Below are 18416 nucleotides of genomic sequence, written 5' to 3' on the forward strand. Positions count from 1 at the left end.
GAGGATCTAAGGGACCAGACAGAGTTGTGTGCCACCACCTCTTGTTGCACACATCTCTATGGTTTGGCCTGTTAGACAGCAAGTTAACTAGCCAGCTTGTTTAGCATCTATCCAACACAGCAGCCAGTTCGGCAGCCAGTGTTCATCTTCATTAGGCATTTGAAAACAAGGGTCAGCAACAACGCAAATGGCTGCCCTTCATTTGAGCAGCTTGGAAGCATGTTTCCCGTAAAGAGAGCTTGTGACCGAGTGTCATTTCCATTGAATAACACTCTTTTTGTAAGCATACCGGCACGTTCAAGAACACTACATCTGCAAGCATGGTAGAGAACGTAGTGGTTGAAGCATATCTTCTGAATGTTGATTCACATTGAACAGTAAAGTCATCCTCCGTGGGTTTGAGTAAGATCTGTGTGTAGGGGGTGATGGTTCCCAAAACAATAATGTCAAATCGAGCTGAAACGAATTATGGAAGTTATGGAAATTTGCTCATGTCATTTTCATTATCCCCTCTTGGCATATGCCTTTTGGTATATGGAATATGTAAATTACTATATAGGAAAAGATTGAAGGAAGAAATAAATGGTGTGAAAATTAGGCAATAGGGAAACGACATTAGTGTCAGTGCATGTGCGGTATAGCACGCTCAAGTGTTAAGGCTGTTTTATAATTATTTTCTTCAGAAACAGGATGGCACATCTTTTTCCCTCCCAATGTGTGATAAAAGCCTATTAGGAGGAGAATGGAAGCACATGAAGACGGCAGAGTTCATACCCAGGGGTTTGAAAGTGTTGTGTGCTTCAACTAATATTTTGGTTAGTGGTTGAAATTTCTTTCTTTATCGACTCGAAATAGCTATTTTTTAACAGCTACCTTGTTTTCAAAGTAACAAAAAAGACTTTGAAAATGTTCAAAAGGAGAAAGTAAACGTGCGTTTGGCCTTCCCTATTCAGTAGGCCGTTAACTAACTTAAGAATTAGCGTAACTTAAAATATATTTGCTTTGGTCCAGTAAGAGTAGAATAAATATAAGAGTTTTCATAGAACTAAGATAGAACAAATTATGAAATTAACTTGATATGTAAACATAACAGTTTAAAATGTAATGAACCCAGAAAACGGCTCGGAAAACGGTTCGAAAGACGTGTCGTGTAACCACAATGAACTTAAACCAAAAAAGCCTTTTTCTTGTCACAGACAAACGGGAAGGCTTGACAATGAGAATGAGTTTAGCAAGAACGTGTTCCTCCGTGTCGAGGCGGAGACTTTGCATGCCCTTTACACACATCAATATTCCCCCCATCCCCTGTAGAGCGCTGCAGCATGGCGAAGCACATTCAATATCTTTATATTAGGTTTGTTCCTGGCACTGCTGGGAGTGGGGGTGTTAGGAGCCCATTTAGATGAGACCAGCTGAGGCTGTTTCCCGTCCCAGGGTGGATATCTGCTGAATCACATTGGGGAGAATTTGCAGGGAAAACTCATTAGGTTTGTGGTACACAAGCATCTCCCCAACAGATGAGCAGCGATGAAGCTCACTACTGCTCAGCAGTTGGAGTTTAGGCTGGAACTAAGTCGGTGCTAGGGCAGAGGAAGAGTGTGAGAGATGTGGAAGATGAGGGGGAAATAGGTTTTTAGAATGACGTAATGTGGGAGCGTTACGGACGCCTTGCATGATAATATAGTGACATTTTGTCATTTCCGAATATATATATATATATATATATATATATTCGGATAGGTATAGATTACTTTTATATACATTTTTATATATGGTCCCCAACAGTGTAACCTCTTATTGTCACTTTTAATATTTCATCAACTTTAGGCCGAAGAAAAGAGTCTAAATATAGAACTCAATTCTTGGAGTCTTCCCTGTGGATGATTCCATATGACACTGATGATTAAGTGTTTTCCTATGACACACCCAACACACACACACACACACACACACACACACACACACACACACACACACACACACACACACACACACACACACACACACACACACACACACACACACACACACACACACACACACACACACACACACGTACGCACGCACCCAAGCAGGCGTACAAGCCATCACACACTCCTACCAAGCTCCCCCAGTGAGAAATCATGGCCATGGATGCTCATTAGATTGGTAAGGATGTGATGGATTGTGACTCTCCTCTCAAGACACACACAAACACAGACACAGACACACACACACACACACACACGCACGCACGCACGCACGCACGCACGCACGCACGCACGCACGCACGCACGCACGCACGCACACACACACACACACACACGCACATACACACATAGTGCTTATCCTACGCTGTAGAAGTCAAGCTCTGGAAGATAATTGATACCCTCTTATCATGAATAGTTACACACACACAGTTGAACAAAAACCAAAAGCAATGCAAATGATTGTTTGTAGCGTAACATGTCTCAGGTGGTTCTTCTCCCTCTGTTTCACAGCAGCATAGCATTAGCGTGATGAGTCACAACAAAGCTACAGCAACACAGTTTGGTTTAGCCTCAATTGGAGTTGATCGGAGCTATATTGAGATCAGACCTTAGACGTTTCTGGCAATAGCCATGTACCAATTCTAGATCGCCCCCAGGTATTTAAACTGACTCTCACCCCTACCACCCACCCCAACATACACACTTGCACACAAACCCACATACAAACCCACCCAAACACACACACATACACACACACACACACACACGCACACACACACACACACACACACACACACACACACACACACACATACACACACACACACACACACACACACACACACACACACACACACACACACACACACACACACACACACACACACACACACACACACACACACACACACACACACACATACCCCTACCACCCACATCAACATCAACCCCCCCCCCCCCCTAAACACAGCCTATATCCCCCCCCCCCTCCCCAGGCACCCTGCTAAAGGAACGCTGTGATACGTAATTGCATAAACACCATGATGTCGGCCATAAACAGGCCAGTAATGGTGCACAGACGCCGAGGGGAGAGGGTTATCCTCTTCTCCTATTGGCTCCGGGCAGCCAAACGCATGAAGCCAGCATCACGTCAGTCAGCCATCAGGAATGAATGGAGAACAATATTCAGCACATTAGCATTGGAGATGGGACCACACAACAACATGGACGCCCGCAGCTGCTCAGTGCCCTGCCTGCGTGTCTGCATGGCTTTCCTGCTTCAAAGGCAGCGGTGCCGCCGATGCGCTCGACCTTGACCGCCAGAGCACACCCCTCAACTCCTAGACCTCCATACACTTCCCCCTCTTTCATCTCCTCCCACTCTCTCACTCACCCACTAACTCCCCTCATAACTCCTTTTTTACCTGTGTTCTGTTTTTGCCCTCTTTCACTCACCTCATAACCTTCTTCATATTTCATTCTCTAGCGCTTCTTTTCACTCACTCACCGCATAACCCTCTTCATACCTTCCCTCTATCTCGCCTCCTTTTCTTCACTCACCAACCCGCTCACCTTCTAACCCCTTCACCTGGTTCTATTAATGTTATACGCCTCTTCCTCCTTTCACGCACTCCCTCACTTGTCCACCTCCTAACCCTTGGCTCACTCAACCGCTTACGTACGTTACTTGCGACCTAGCCCTCTTAGAGGGGCTGTATGTAAGATTGGTGCGCTGTTAAGAGAGAGAGCAGAAAAGAGCAAAAGAGTGTGAGATTACCAAACCGTACAACGCAAAAACATCAACTCCCTCTCTATTCCCTCCCTAAGGTTCTCCACCCCCTGTTGCATTTCTCGCTGCTGTGATTGACAGGCAAAATGGATTTCTCTGAACCTATCAGGGAAGGGAAGTTCTGATTGGTCACATATTTACTGGGAGGGGTCTAAATAAAAATTGCTCTTATATCTTGTTTACAGCACCTTTAATCTCTGCCACTCTTTCGCCCCCCTTTAATCACTCACTCGCTTGCTTATTTTCCACCAGTACTGTCTCTCCAGGACTCTCTCTTGCCTGTTCTCTCTCTCGCCGTCTCTCTCTCTCTCTCCGTCTCTCCCTCTCATTCTCTCTCTCTCTCCTTTGGAGTTATATGTTCCATGCCAGTCCTGTTTAGTTAAGCCTATTTAGGCAGCGTGAGACTAATTTAATTTGGGAGAGCTGGTTTCTGGACTCAAATGGCAATGATTTTGTCAGTGATTTGTATCAGTGTGTGCATTTGTATGTGTTTGTGTGTGTGTGTGTGTGTGTGTGTGTGTGTGTGTGTGTGTGTGTGTGTGTGTGTGTGTGTGTGTGTGTGTGTGTGTGTGTATGGGGTGTGTGTTTGTACACTTGTGAAATTGCATATCACGTGACCAGGCTGAGCTCCTCTAGTGACAAACTGCAGATTAATTTCTGCCCTCCGGGGACGCTGGGGGCCGGGAGGGAGTCGCGACGGGGGGGGGGGGGGAAGACCGTACGTCAGCCGGCACCCCACTGACTCCTTCCATCCTTCTGTTCTCTCCCCCCTCTCTCCCTCCTCTCTATTCCCGTCCTCCCCTTTCCCCCAACACCCAGCCCTTGATTGTTTCCCGTATTTTCCCCTTACCTTGTTCTCCCACCTTTCTCACACTTTGACACTTATTTCCCCTGTGTCTCATACAGTCTCATTCACTAGCTCCATCCGCCCTCCATCCGCCCTCCCTCCTCCCCCCCCCCCGCTCTCTCTGCTTTCCCTCTCTCAGACGCTTTTTTTTATTAAATTACGCCAGCCTCAAACATAATGAAACATTGGAGTGTATAAAATGTATTCACACAAACATATGAATTGTTTGTTCGTGGAGATGAAGGGACCTGATGACTAGCTGGATGTAGCACACACGGCGCGACATCACTCACCACTCTGTAGTCGGGATGAAAGTATCACCGGATCAGCTGGCCCAGAGCGTGAAATCCAACTGGAATAAAGAGTTGATTAGAGTGCGCTCTCCCACCACGAGTATGATCTTTGTGTGTGTGTGTGTGTGTGTGTGTGTGTGTGTGTGTGTGTGTGTGTGTGTGTGTGTGTGTGTGTGGGTGTCTGTGTGTGTTGTGTGTTCCCTCCCATTGTGTTCCCCTATGTTTCCCTGACTCTGGTGTGTGGATTGAGTCGCTCCCCATCCCTCTGTTTGCATTTTGTCTCCTCCTGTCATTATAACTCATCTCTCTTCTTCACTTTCCACCGCTTGATTGTCACCAATTATCATACTCCCCGCCACCACCCCCAGAAGAGTGGCCATCTTGACTTAAAAATAGGCTCCTAGAAGGCTCCTAGAAGGCTCCCACAGGCTACAGCGGGTTAAGTTGTGCAACTGACTGCATTTACTTCCTCATAGTATCTGAACAATTGATATTCTCTTCACTTGACTTCCATGACAACTGTACACAGAGGAAAGTGGCTTTGAAAGGTCTATGGATTTTATGGCATGTGCGTCAACTTCAAGGCGTGCTATCTGCTTTTTGTGGAATTCCTGTTTGTACCTACCTCAACTATTCTTGTGGATCTACATGGCCACCTCATCTTCGATTCTAAAACATTGGTTGCAGATTTTTGTAACACAGACACGTAACCTCTATTACGAATGCCATGAGTGGTTTCGACCATTTTAATTTCTGTTGATCGTGTGTCATGGCTTTGGTATTTCAAGCTATTTCAGTTTCCAAACAATCTACAGCCAGATTGTCTGGAGAGCTCTAGCTGCACCTCACATATTAGGCAAACGTGCAAAAAAACCTCTTGTTGAATTAATTATATTCTGTATTTCTCGAGTGTAGGTGTTGTGTTTTTCCTTGTTTGATGATTCACGATCTTTGCAAGATGGGTGTACGGTTATTCAAGGGTTAGGTATAGTTTACACTGCAGCAAAAAGCTTGTGAGGGTTTGCGTGTGTGTGTGTGTGTGTCCGTATGTGTTTCCATAACCAGTAGTAAATACACATATCCAGCTTGACGCTATTGTCTTCCAATTGTGTCCATCCTCCGCAATGCACTCCGTAGGCTAGCAGTCATGAATGGATGGATCTGGCCCTGCCCTACTATGAGTGCAGTATGTGTGTTTGGCTTCTCCCGGAGTGGGTAGTGGTGGTGCGGTGGTCAGGGTCCGCGGGGACAGACGGGAGGGAGGATCCGCTATCGGCTGTCCCGGTTGGGATGCTCTGATGGGCAGGGGAGACGGGCACTTGACCCTCTGTGCATGCTAAGCTCTGCAATCTGTTCGCCCAGTCAGGAACAACTTGCACCACCGAGTGCATGTGTGTGTATGTGTGTTTGTGTGCATGTGTATGTATGTGTGTGTGTGTGTGTGTGTGTGTGTGTGTGCCTGTTTGTGTGTGCGTGTGTGTTTTTTTGGGTTTATGCGAATAGCAATGAACCCTACATGGTTTGCGTGTGAGTGAGTCAGTGAGTGTGTCAGTGTGTGAGTGTGTGTGCCCCTTCAATAAGCACATATATATATGCAGTGGATGCTGGATGCCGGCTGAAGTCCACCTCCGCAGCACCTTGCCTTCATGTTCTCCCACTCACAGAGACTTTTGCTCTGTCTCTCAATGAATAGTGACGCAAGTCCCAGCACTGACGCAGCTTTCTGCCTTTGTGGTGTGTGTGTGTGTTTGTGTGTGTGTCTGCGTGTGTGTGTGTGTGTGCTGCCGTGCTTTGTATGACAAACACTTGAATTTTTTCTCTACTTTCATAGTCGGATTCCTCCTAACCGTTGTGAGCTGAAGGTCGTTGTGTCTTTCAAGGGAAAAGTAGCCGAAGTTAGCATTGTGAGTCACTAAGAAGTCACTCTTTTGTTTCTCTCCTTCTTCCTCTCTCCCCCTCACTCGCTCTCTCCTTGACTCCGTCATTTGCAGCAGGGGTCCTGCAGACCCTGTGTGAACTACTTTGTGACAGACAGAGGCTCAGTGAAGCAGAGAGACACAGCTAAAATCCAGACTGCTCGGGCTCCACAAACACATGCCCACCCCACCGCCTCCACCCAGCCTATGTCTACGCAGTGTGTCTGTGTGTGTAATGGGTGTAATATAGAGAAAGGTGGTATGGATTAGAATGGAGACTAAAAGGAGAAAAAGCTGAGGAATATTGCTGACATTGTATTTCTGTATTATGTACATTAAAATGGGTTTGTGTTGGTGTGGTTGCATTGTTACTTCGCTGCGGGAGTTTCATATGATTTTAAGGTTGGGATCTATGTATGTGGGAGTTTGTGTGTGTGTGTGTGTATGTGTGTGCATGTGTGTGTGTGTGTAAGAGCGAGGGGGTGAGCTATTATGTCTCACATTGACATTTTTCTACAGATGTACCGCTATGAAGCACATTGAGATCATTATGAAATGCAACTTTGCAATATAAATGAGCAGACAGGGCAATACATTGCATCTATTACATTATGCATTGTAATAACCATAGCTCATCTAAGACTGAGTGATTCCAGAGTTGGATGAAATGGAGAGGTGGCAGAAAACAAGACATAGACATGAGACAGATAAAATAAAGAGAATAACAGCTAGAAGATATGAGAGGCTGAAAGTAGTGCAATATGTGGGTGTATTGCTCAAGGCTGAACTAGAAATGAACTGCATTCACTGCTAGGATCCCTGCATGTGTGTTTGACTCTGCCTCATGTTGGTATTCAGTAAGACTTTGGCAAAGATTTTGAACAAAATAAACTGAAATGTATGTATGTATGTTTATGTGCAGTTATACTGGGTATACTTTTGGGAGGTTCGAAGGTTCTGGGATTCTGCCAGAGGATCTTCCATCTGGCAGTCAACTTATGCAAAAAAAATATTCCTGCAGTCCCGCACTTTATTTAAAAACGTAATATATATACCTCAAAACTGAATTTGTGTCTAACGTGTCCAACCCATAAAAAAGTCGTAAAACCCATACAATTTGTCAAATCGCAAAGTGAAAATATAGAAGAAGCACTTGTAGTTGAGTGGGATTGTTAAAATCATAGCCAAGTATTAACACAGTATACCCAAGTATACCCTACCTTAACACGGATATGCTTGTCACAGGAATATGAACATTTTACAGACTTATACAGTAGTCTATTCTATACTATACTTATAATACTTTTGATATAAAGTCTGACTTCACGTGAAGAACCTATCAGAACATCAGCACATTAGAACAGTGTAATTTGTTTTTCCACCAGGAAGTAGGTCACTAAGGTCACAGGAAGCCTGCAGAATTTTCAGCGGGAAATCCATTAACTGTTTACCTGAGGGCCTGGTGGATTATGGGATGTTTCAGGAAGGTCACAGGTACACTCTCCATGCTCCACCTTCACCGTGTATTTGTGATACACACTACACATATAGTGTAATATTATGGTGGAGAGTATATTGAAGGTCATTCAAAGGTCACAGTAATAAGAGGTAATAAAAGGTGTGGAGCCAAAGCCTCTCCATGAACCGGGTTGAGTTTACGAGGCAGTATCTTCCCCCAAATAGCATTACACAAACTTCTAAATGGTTTAAAGCACTTCTAAATTGCCCTTTCTTCAATGGGAAGTCTCTGTCTTTATCTCTTTCAAATATACTTGCAAAAGATGGAAGCTGCTTAGTTCAATATTGCGTTCAAGATTATTTTAGAAACACCACTAAACAGAGCTGTTTGTTATAAATAAAACATTAAAAAAAATCACACAAATAGGCAGATTATTGATACATTGATGGTGGTCTTAATGACATTTCCTTTAAGTAACAGGAAAAGCTGTGGTTTATTATGGGCTGGCCAGATGGGAAATTCCATTTTCATAAGTCATTCCCAAATCTGATTTCAAACAAACTGCACATTTGAATAATACAACTGCATTTACAGAAAGGCATATAAATAATGTTGCCCTTTGTATTAATATGTGGGTTTTGTGTAACATGGTTTGGTGTGTGCGTGCACGAGTGCGTTTGTATGTGTGCATGTGTGTCTGGCAGGGGTCCTAGAGACAGAGAGTGATAAGTAGGCCAGCAGCTGCCTCCCTGACAACTGATTTCCATTCAGCTTTGAAGCCTTTTTACTATTATATTAACCAAGCAACATTTTATACATTAACATAACTAATATTCACACATGCGGGTACACACTGACAAACACTATGGAGTTTGTACTCCAAAATCACTCTAATCACAGTGAAGGTGTGTGTCTGTGTGTGTGCATGTGTGCTTGTTGGTCAGTGTGTTTTGTAGTGCAATTTCTCTTGTGTGCCGCTTAATCATGAAGGCTATTTAACAGAATATCTGTCCCCAGCCTGTGTGTCTGTCCTCTTTGTCTGTCTGTCCTTTGATGAGAGAGGGCCAGCTCTGATCAAAGAGATAATTTGTTTTTTTTATCCTCTCTTGCCGTATCTCCATCAGTGCACCCCTGCCCAACAAAAACACACACAAACACACACACACAAACACACACACACACACACACACACACACACACACACACACACACACACACACACACACACACACACACACACACACACACACACACAAACACACACACACACACACACACACACACACACACACACACACACACACACACACACACACACACACACACACACAAACACACACACACACACACACACACACACACACACACACACACACACACACACACACACACACACACATACACACACACACACACACACACACACTCTTGTAAGTATATCGCGTGCAGTGACAAAACACTTGTTCTCTCTCTCCCTTACAAATACACACACGACCACCTACGCAGATAAAGGTCACACACATCCACAAACTTACACTACACACACACACGGACAACATGCAAATGCATAGTGAGAGCCACTGGAGCGAAGGAAAGCACACAGCTGTGGACCAGCCCAGAGGCCTGTCCTTCCTCTCTCTCTCTCTCTCTCTCTCTCTCTCTCTCTCTCTCTCTCTCTCTCTCTCTCTCTCTCTCTCTCTCTCTCTCTCTCTCTTTTCTATCCCTCTCTCTTTCTCTCCCCTTCTATTTTTCTGCTTGCCATTTCTCCTTCGCCAAGTAGCTTTCTTATTCATTCTCTCTCCCTATCTATGTCCCTCTATCTCTCTCTCCACGCCTCTCACTCTCTCTATCCCTCTATATCTCTGTCACTCTATCTATGTCCCTCCTCTATACCTCTCCCTCCTATCCCTCTATCTCTCTATGTCACTCTATCTATGTCCCTCCTCTATACCTCTCCCTCCTATCCCTCTATCTCTCTATGTCACTCTATCTATTTCTCTCCTCCATGCCTCTCCCTCCATGCCCCGTTCTCTCTATGTCTCTCTTTCTCTCTCTCTCTCTGACAGCCATGGCCAGTGGGACTCTACCAGAGGGCGAAGCAGGTCAGTGGGGGGAGAGGAAGGAACGAGGGCAGCATGACTGAATGAAAGATGGAGGGAGGGCTAGAGTGAGGGTGTGTGGGTGCTTTTGTCTAAAGAACTTTCTGCCACTGCTCTTTAATTAGAATATTCCAGACATACACACTCACGCACACAAACACACACACACGCACACACGCACACATGCACGCACACATACACGCACACACACACGGACACACACACACACACACACACACACACACACATATACCAACACACACACACACACACACACACACACACACACACACACACACACACACACACACACACACACACACACACACACACACACACACACACACACACACACACATATTTCTGTCTTGATAAATGAGTACAAAATGTTCATTTTGTACTCGTAACAGCTGGTCTTTCAGATGCAGATGTGTGGGTGAGAGAGAGAGCGAGAGAGAACGGGAGAGAGAGAGAGAGAGAGAGAGACTGAGTGTGTGTATGTGTGTGTGTGCTGACTTGTTCTGTTGAGAGTGGGGGGAGTTGAGGCGTGAACATCGACCAGTCCGAGGTGGAGGGAGCTGTGCCAACATGGCCCCGTGTTCATCTTTTTCCCCTTCCCTTCACGGGGTGAGTGCTAAGGTCTGGAATCGTGCTCCATCAGCAGCCTCATATACTGCAGTACTCTCAGAGGGACACAGCAATATACTGCACACACATCTCCCCTGAAGTCCTTCTGAAAATATCTGGACCACTGGTACTTCCTGCCACAACAAAACGGTACCTTGTTTGATTCAAGTTTATTTGTATAGTTCTAACTCATAGGGGATTTGAGGACAAAGTAAGTAGCATGAAAACATGACATTCAAATAAGCACAACGATTATGATTACAATTATATAGGATTTGTTTTGTATGTGTAACACAAGCTGAGGCACAGGGAAGAGACACAGACAGTATATCAACGGTCACAACGCAGAGTGGTCAACATTGACCGGGACATCACAAAGAATAAACGGTGTTGTTATGTTTGGTTTTTGTGTAGCGGTCTGTGGCTCTCTGCAAAGTAAGGTTTAACCTTGCTGTTGGAAATCAGCACTATGCAGAATCGTTTTAGATGACTCAACATCACAACTTTAAAGTGAGCAATCAGACTGTGTGTGTGTGTGTGTGTGTGTGTGTGTGTGTGTGTGTGTGTGTGTGTGTGTGTGTGTGTGTGTGTGTGTGTGTGTGTGTGTGTGTGTGTTTGTGTGTGTGTGTGTGTGTTTAGCCACTTGTTGTGGTAGTAGCAGCCCCTCAAACCAAAGCCAAAAGAAAAATGTGGTGGAATAGGACATCCATACTTCCCTCCATCCCTCCCTCCATCCCTCCATCCACCAACCTTCCATTCATCCTCCATCTTCCATCTATTTCAAATGCATCCATCCATCTCTCCTTTCCACCATCCATCTTTCAGTCACCCATACATCCATCTGAGGAGCTGCTCCTCCGAGGAACAACTGATTGATCTCAAATGGTTCCTTATCTTTGTGGCAATGCCAGCAATGCACTGTTGCAACCGACCGAGGCTGATCCATTTCCGGATAAAGAGATGTATATGGGAAGCTAGATGAATCATAGATGTGAGCCCAGCTGTGTGTGTCCCGGAGTGTGTAGTGACCGCATATTGAACACATATTACCACTAAATAAAGCCTTTATTTTTAGACTAAAGGTGATACGACTTCAACAACTTTTTATACTTTACTCAATGTTTGACACAGAAACATAAGTAATACATAAATGGGCCAGATTCATATTGCGCTTTTTGTAACCAGAGGCCACCCAAAGCGCTTTGCAATATTGCCTGACAATCACCCATTCATGCACACATTCACACACCAACGGCAGCGTCAGCCATGCAAGGCGACAGCCAGCTCAACGGGAGCAGTTAGGGTTAGGTGCCTTGCACAAGGACACCTCGACACACGAGCCAGGGATCGAACTAGCAACCTTGCGGTTACCAGCCAACCTGCTGTACCTCCTCTGCTACATTGATGTTGAGCTAACATCGATGGAAAACTTTACAATGGAAAACACAAAGATGGAGTTCACAAAGCGCCACAATTTGTTTAATAAAGCAAGCCATAATACTAAATTTACTGAACATTATTGTATCCAATTATCTTATACATAATTTTTTATATTGTTGCAAAGGTTTTTTACCATCTTGTTGCAGACTCTCTCCCTCTCTCCCTCTCCCTCTCACACACAAAAACACATGGCACTACACACTGACATAATCAGCTAGGGGTTAGACTACAGACAGATCTCTGTTCAATGTCCCGAGGAGAGGATGATGGGTAACAGGTAGTGTTGCCCCAAGCTGGGCTACCAGACTTCTTTCTGGAGTGACACTCCTACACCTACACGCGCACACACACACACACACGCACACACACGCACACGCACACACACACACACACACACACACACACACACACACACACACACACACACACACACACACACACACACACACACACACACACACACACACACACACACACACACACACACACACACACGTAGAGAGATACACCATTGCTGTCCCACGTTGAGGTGTGTGGTCTTGCAGCTGCAGTGTGTGTGTTAGGCGGGCAGGTGCTGCTGCCATTGGGAGAGTGTTCTTGCATAGTCTTTTAGCTAGGAAGCTACACATGCTAAAATCCATGCACAAATGACTACCTCATAAGTAATACAGTAATAAGAAAAATAGTCAATCAAACAAAAATGGCATTTGCAGCTAAATTAGAAATACTAAAGGAAATCCATACAGAACATCCTTTTTATCCATAATGACGCAAGTGTTTTTGTTGGGCTTTTTGATTCTATTTATTCTCAGTGGCTTGATGGGATCATGTGAGCAACGATTTGAAAACTGATCGTTTTCTATTGTTTCCCTCCCCAGCTCTGATATCTGCCGGTTGCTGCACCAACTCTTGTAGGAGCGTAAAGCTTTGGGATAGGTAAGTTACATGCACGCATGCACGTGCCCTCACACACGTGCACTCACACACAAACAAACAGTAAAGGCAACATGCATGGCCACATATCTGGGGGAGGGGGTTGGGGTGTATTTTAATTGCATTTGATAAACATTGAGGCCTGAAGAAATATCTCTATTGAATGTACTGTGTGTAGGAGAGTGTTTTGACTGAGATCGGACTCACTTTTATTGAATGCAAACCGAAGGATTCATGTATGGATTTCTGATGCACAAATATGTCTTGTTTGAAATAAATGGAGTAAAAATACTAATTGTATTTCAAAGTATCTGCTATTTTCATCAAAAACGTATTATGTTGTTTTTACATTTATATACCATCCAGCCTTTACAAACTGCTTGTCGTTGTGAAGTATACTGCATTTCTGTGTGGTTTTGTTGAGACTCCCCTGCAGTGGCTCCATTCACAAATTATTTTTTTCAACAGGGAATAATCTGTAGCCAATCAGAAAGCTTCTTCCATTTCAGTGATTCACGTTAGCCTAGATTTGAGGGTATGATTTAATGTGATCACCTAGCATTCAATCTGTAAAGAATGTATTTACAAACAGGATTTCCCCTCAATAGATATAAGTCACTTCTGTCACTAGTGTTGCTAGCCTTACATATAGACAAGTATATCTATATCTATGGTGGATAACACCACTGGATTTTCTGTTGAACAATAACAAGTCCCGCTAGCAACCATTCATATATAAACGTGTGTATCCAACCGTCCCCTATATATTCATGGCTAGCAACGCTAGTGGTTTAACATCCCACACGAGAAGCAGTTATAAATACAGGGTCAACAGTTTGCATATAAATGTTACAAATAGGTTTTGGATGTACATTGAAATACTTTTTAATAATATATTTGTGGATTTCAGCCTCATTTATTCAAAGCAAAATTACATTTTTTTATATACGACAGAAATACATCTGTGAACCTTATTTTAGTCATACATGCAGATTCTATCGATTTTTTTTACATTTATAACAGTAAATATTTAATTAATTTATAAAGAAATCCCCCAAAACATTTGTGAATCCTTCTGTTTGTATGAATTAACTGAGGCTCATCTGACTCCATGAGTGAGCCTGTGTTTGTGTGCGGGTGTGCGTGTGTGCGTGGGGGCCTTCCCCAAGGGGTCACAGTGGCCTGACCCCCACCATAATGCGTAGGCTGCAGGGTGGGAGAACGAGAGGTGGATGGATGGTGGGAGGGAAGGAGGAGGGAGGGTGTTAGGGGAGACTAAATATTTAATGTCAAGGTGCTCCCTAATGGTGGAATGTATCAGCTCCCGGACTTCACCTGGGGCGACTCGCTCCCTGGGTTCTGCTGAGCAGAGGAATACCGCCCGCGCTCCACCACCACCCCCACCACCACCACTCTGACCCTGTCATCACCACCACCACCCCGCAACCACCCCACCACTCCTAGGGTGCACCCCACACATGTGGGGCGGGGCGGTCAGGGAACATGCCATCTGTGGCCGTGCATTATCTCACCTGCTTTCCTTTTCTTTCTTTCTTTCCTAACATACATCCTTCCCTCCTTCCCTTGCAGCTTTGACGCCTCCTGACCGTGATGTGGCCCCCTCAACCTCTCGTACCATCGGATGCTGCACAGCCAACCTGCTGCAAGGAGAAAGAGACAGAGCGAGAGACAGAAGGAGAGACAGAGAGAGAGCCAGAGAAAGAGAGAGAGAGAGAGAGAGAGAGAGACAGAGAGAGAGAGCATGGCATTCGACGGAGAGACGGGTGAATGGAAAGACACCTGTCCCTTAATGTGAGAGTTCCAACACTTCAGGATCACTTTGCGATCAGGAAGCCCCTGAGGGCGCAGGATACGGACAGCGATAGACCCCCCACCCCCACCTCCAACCAACCAATCCTGTCTCTCTTTCTCTCTTCGATGTCACGTAGGCTGACCTACTGCTGCTACTGCTGTGATGGACCTCCGTGAAACCTACCCCCCACCCCTTTAGTCCAACATTGCCAAATTAAACTGAAAAAGGAAGCAAAAAACAAACCAACAAGAACAAATTGATATTTGCCTACAGAATATAGAGAACCATTGCATTGAGGAAAGAAACGAAAAAAGATCTTTAGATGAACTGCTATTCTTAGCACAGTGATCTTTCATACCTCAAAAAAAAAGAAAGGTCATTCTAATATGCCAAATATTGGGAGAAAACAACCTTTTTTACAACAACCTGATGTATAGGTATCGAAAAAGATGAGTCATTGTTCTAAAATGTGCTGATTCAGAAGATCTCTGCTTACAAAGCGATGTCGTCATAGGGGTCGGGGCGGTCAATGTTTGTAAAGTAGTCACAGGTTAATGAACAAAAAAATGTTTTCCATAAATCAAATGGAATTAAACATGAAATAATTGAAATCATCAAATGTTTGTTGGCAGGAAGAAAACGATATGCCCCTCTTACCGATCTGTTGTTTTCTCGCCCGAGGCACAAACAACATCCTCTGTTTATCCATGATTCATTATTTGGCTCATTTATTTATTTGTTTTACTCAATCGTTTCCGAAAAAATCTATTGCAGTATTTTCATATTCATGACTGTTTGTAATTATGACTGTGTTTAGGAGAGAATAGGGGATGAGGAGGGAACGTATTATTATTATATATTAAGTCATCTGGTATTTTATGCGAAAAAAATAAAATAATTACATCCCAGTGTTACAGCAAAACAAACAGAAAAAGCAACGAACCTTGTGTCAGAGTTAACATCGTGTAACCATGGCAACTCCCTGTGTGTGTGTGTGTGTGTGTGTGTGTGTGTGTGTGTGTGTGTGTGTGTGTGTGTGTGTTTGTTCCTGCGTGTGCGCTTGCCTGCATGTTTTTGTGTGGGATTGTCCCCTCCAACTCAACCCATGGGTCTGTTTTTGTTTTGGACGACATGCCTCCCTGTTTCACCATCAGCCAAATAAACAAAGCGCATAAACACATCAAAGGGTTCCAGGATACAGGATATTGGACGGGGCTCCCTTGGGATCCCAGCGCAGTGGCATAAATACCGGAACGAAAAATCCCCAGTTCGGGGGGCATGTCCTCAGGTTCGAGGGGGTGACACAGAACATGTTGGGGAGCCACCCACGCCCTCGCAGTGGTGCGGTCGTGAACGTGCTCCCAGGCTGTTTGTGAGCTCTTTAACAACACAACACACAGACAATCAGCATCCCTGTCGGGTCCCCAGGGATGGGCATGGCTCGGCTCGGTGTTGGTCTGATCTGTGGTGAGGTACGATTTAAGAGAGAGGGGAATCGTATCCCATGATGGTAGAGAGATCCTACGCTGTAGGATCTCGACTAGCAGCACCGCGCAACTCGTGGTACCACACTTATTGATGCATCATTTAACGCTTCGTTTCAATGTTGACATTAGGACGGTGCTTCTCATTTTGTACTTGACTCCGTCAGAGTGCGATTAGGACAAATGGCTCTGGTCTAGAGTGATTGAAGATGTTCGCTTTCAGCTGCAGACCTAGGATTAATGAAGATGACATTTACATTCTGTACACATGCAACCAGGCACACAGAAACACACACACACACACACACAAACACACACACACACACACACACACACACACACACACACACACACACACACACACACACACACACACACAAGCACAAATAGGCCCCACATACACACACACACACACACACACACTTACACAAGCACAAATAGGCCCCACACACCACATGCACAGACACCACACACACACACACACACATACATGCACACACACACATTTGTACTCCTGTTGCTCCTCTCCCTGTGATTTGTAAGACGTTGTTGATGACCGTAACATAACAGTATATAACAAATCCTTATCTTTTTAAAAACCTGAGAGTAGTATATCTGCTTAGTTTTATAAATATATAACAGGTATTATTTTTGACGTACAAACATTATATAACTAGTATATCCAGAGATGTATGTAGAAGCTATAATAAAATGTCTTTATGTAATAAAGAGTACTCAGAGAACAATGTTTCTTAATTCCTTTGACCGGCATCATACCCTCAAAGCAAAGTCTTTAATAAATCACCAGAATCATCCACAGACTATCTGATATGGACGGCTCAATTTCCCGAAATCGGAAATGCTTTTTGGAATAGAGCCAAATCATTAAAGGGTTGCGTCATACCAACAGAGCATCATATAATCAGATTTAATCTGAGGAGAACGAGACATATAATCCCCAATGTTACCAAAATGGCACACAGTGCAGCGATGTTCTGAGTGTTCTGTCCACCATGCTAACATCTTAATCGGTCTATTCTCAAGATTATACTCTTCCATTTGAAACTGTAGAGCCTGGAGAAACAATTGAGAGGGAACAGAGTATTGATTGTTTTCCTACAGTCAATTGTGCTTATTCACGCGGGAGCACTGGACCGCTAAAGTGCCTTTTCCCACAATGTTGGATTCCCAGTAACTATGCCCGCACAGTGGACCCTGCCAATCATATTGTTTATCCTGCTGGGCACAGTGTGTGTGTGCGTGTGCGTGTGTATGTATGTATATTTGTGTGTTTGTGTGTGTGCGGATGTGGATGTGTAAGTGTGTGGAGGGTAGTGTGTATGGATGTGTGCACGTGTGCGTGTGTGTGCGTACTTATGTATGTATGTATGTATTTGTGTATGCCTCATGTGTATGAGTATGTGCATTGTGCGTTAGTACGTACGTGTGTGCATGCTTGTGTGTGTGTGTGTGTGCGTGTGTATTGAGAAACAGATTGCAAATATGACTTGCATTTCAAACAACACTTGGATCTCTCCAGTGTCTGACCGCTGCGCCCTGTGCTCTCCGATAATACTATATCCATACTGAAGTGGAGTATTGTCTAGCAAGCAGCATGCGCGGCCTCATAAAGATATCCTGCTGGTGGGGAACTTAATTCCCCTGGCAGACCGATAGTGACGCAGGCTTGCTGCTGCAAACTGAAGGTTGTGCAGGATATTGTGGTGTAGCAGCAGCAGCATTCCA

General features: G+C 44.5%; 1 protein-coding gene across 1 annotated transcript in view; it reads left to right on the top strand.

The window, feature by feature from the left end:
• The window catches only part of ccdc85a (coiled-coil domain containing 85A), a 22509-nt gene extending 6332 nt beyond the window's left edge, over positions 1-16177 (top strand). The window contains exons 3-4 of the mRNA XM_056609983.1: positions 13319-13376; positions 14964-16177. Coding sequence (XP_056465958.1) covers positions 13319-13376; positions 14964-14979 — 74 coding nt within the window. The 3' untranslated portion in view covers positions 14980-16177. The remainder of the gene's footprint in view (positions 1-13318; positions 13377-14963) is intronic.
• Positions 16178-18416: the final 2239 nt, after the last annotated feature.

The sequence above is a fragment of the Gadus chalcogrammus genome, chromosome 15 (assembly GCF_026213295.1).
Source record: "Gadus chalcogrammus isolate NIFS_2021 chromosome 15, NIFS_Gcha_1.0, whole genome shotgun sequence".
NCBI classification, from domain to species: domain Eukaryota; kingdom Metazoa; phylum Chordata; class Actinopteri; order Gadiformes; family Gadidae; genus Gadus; species Gadus chalcogrammus.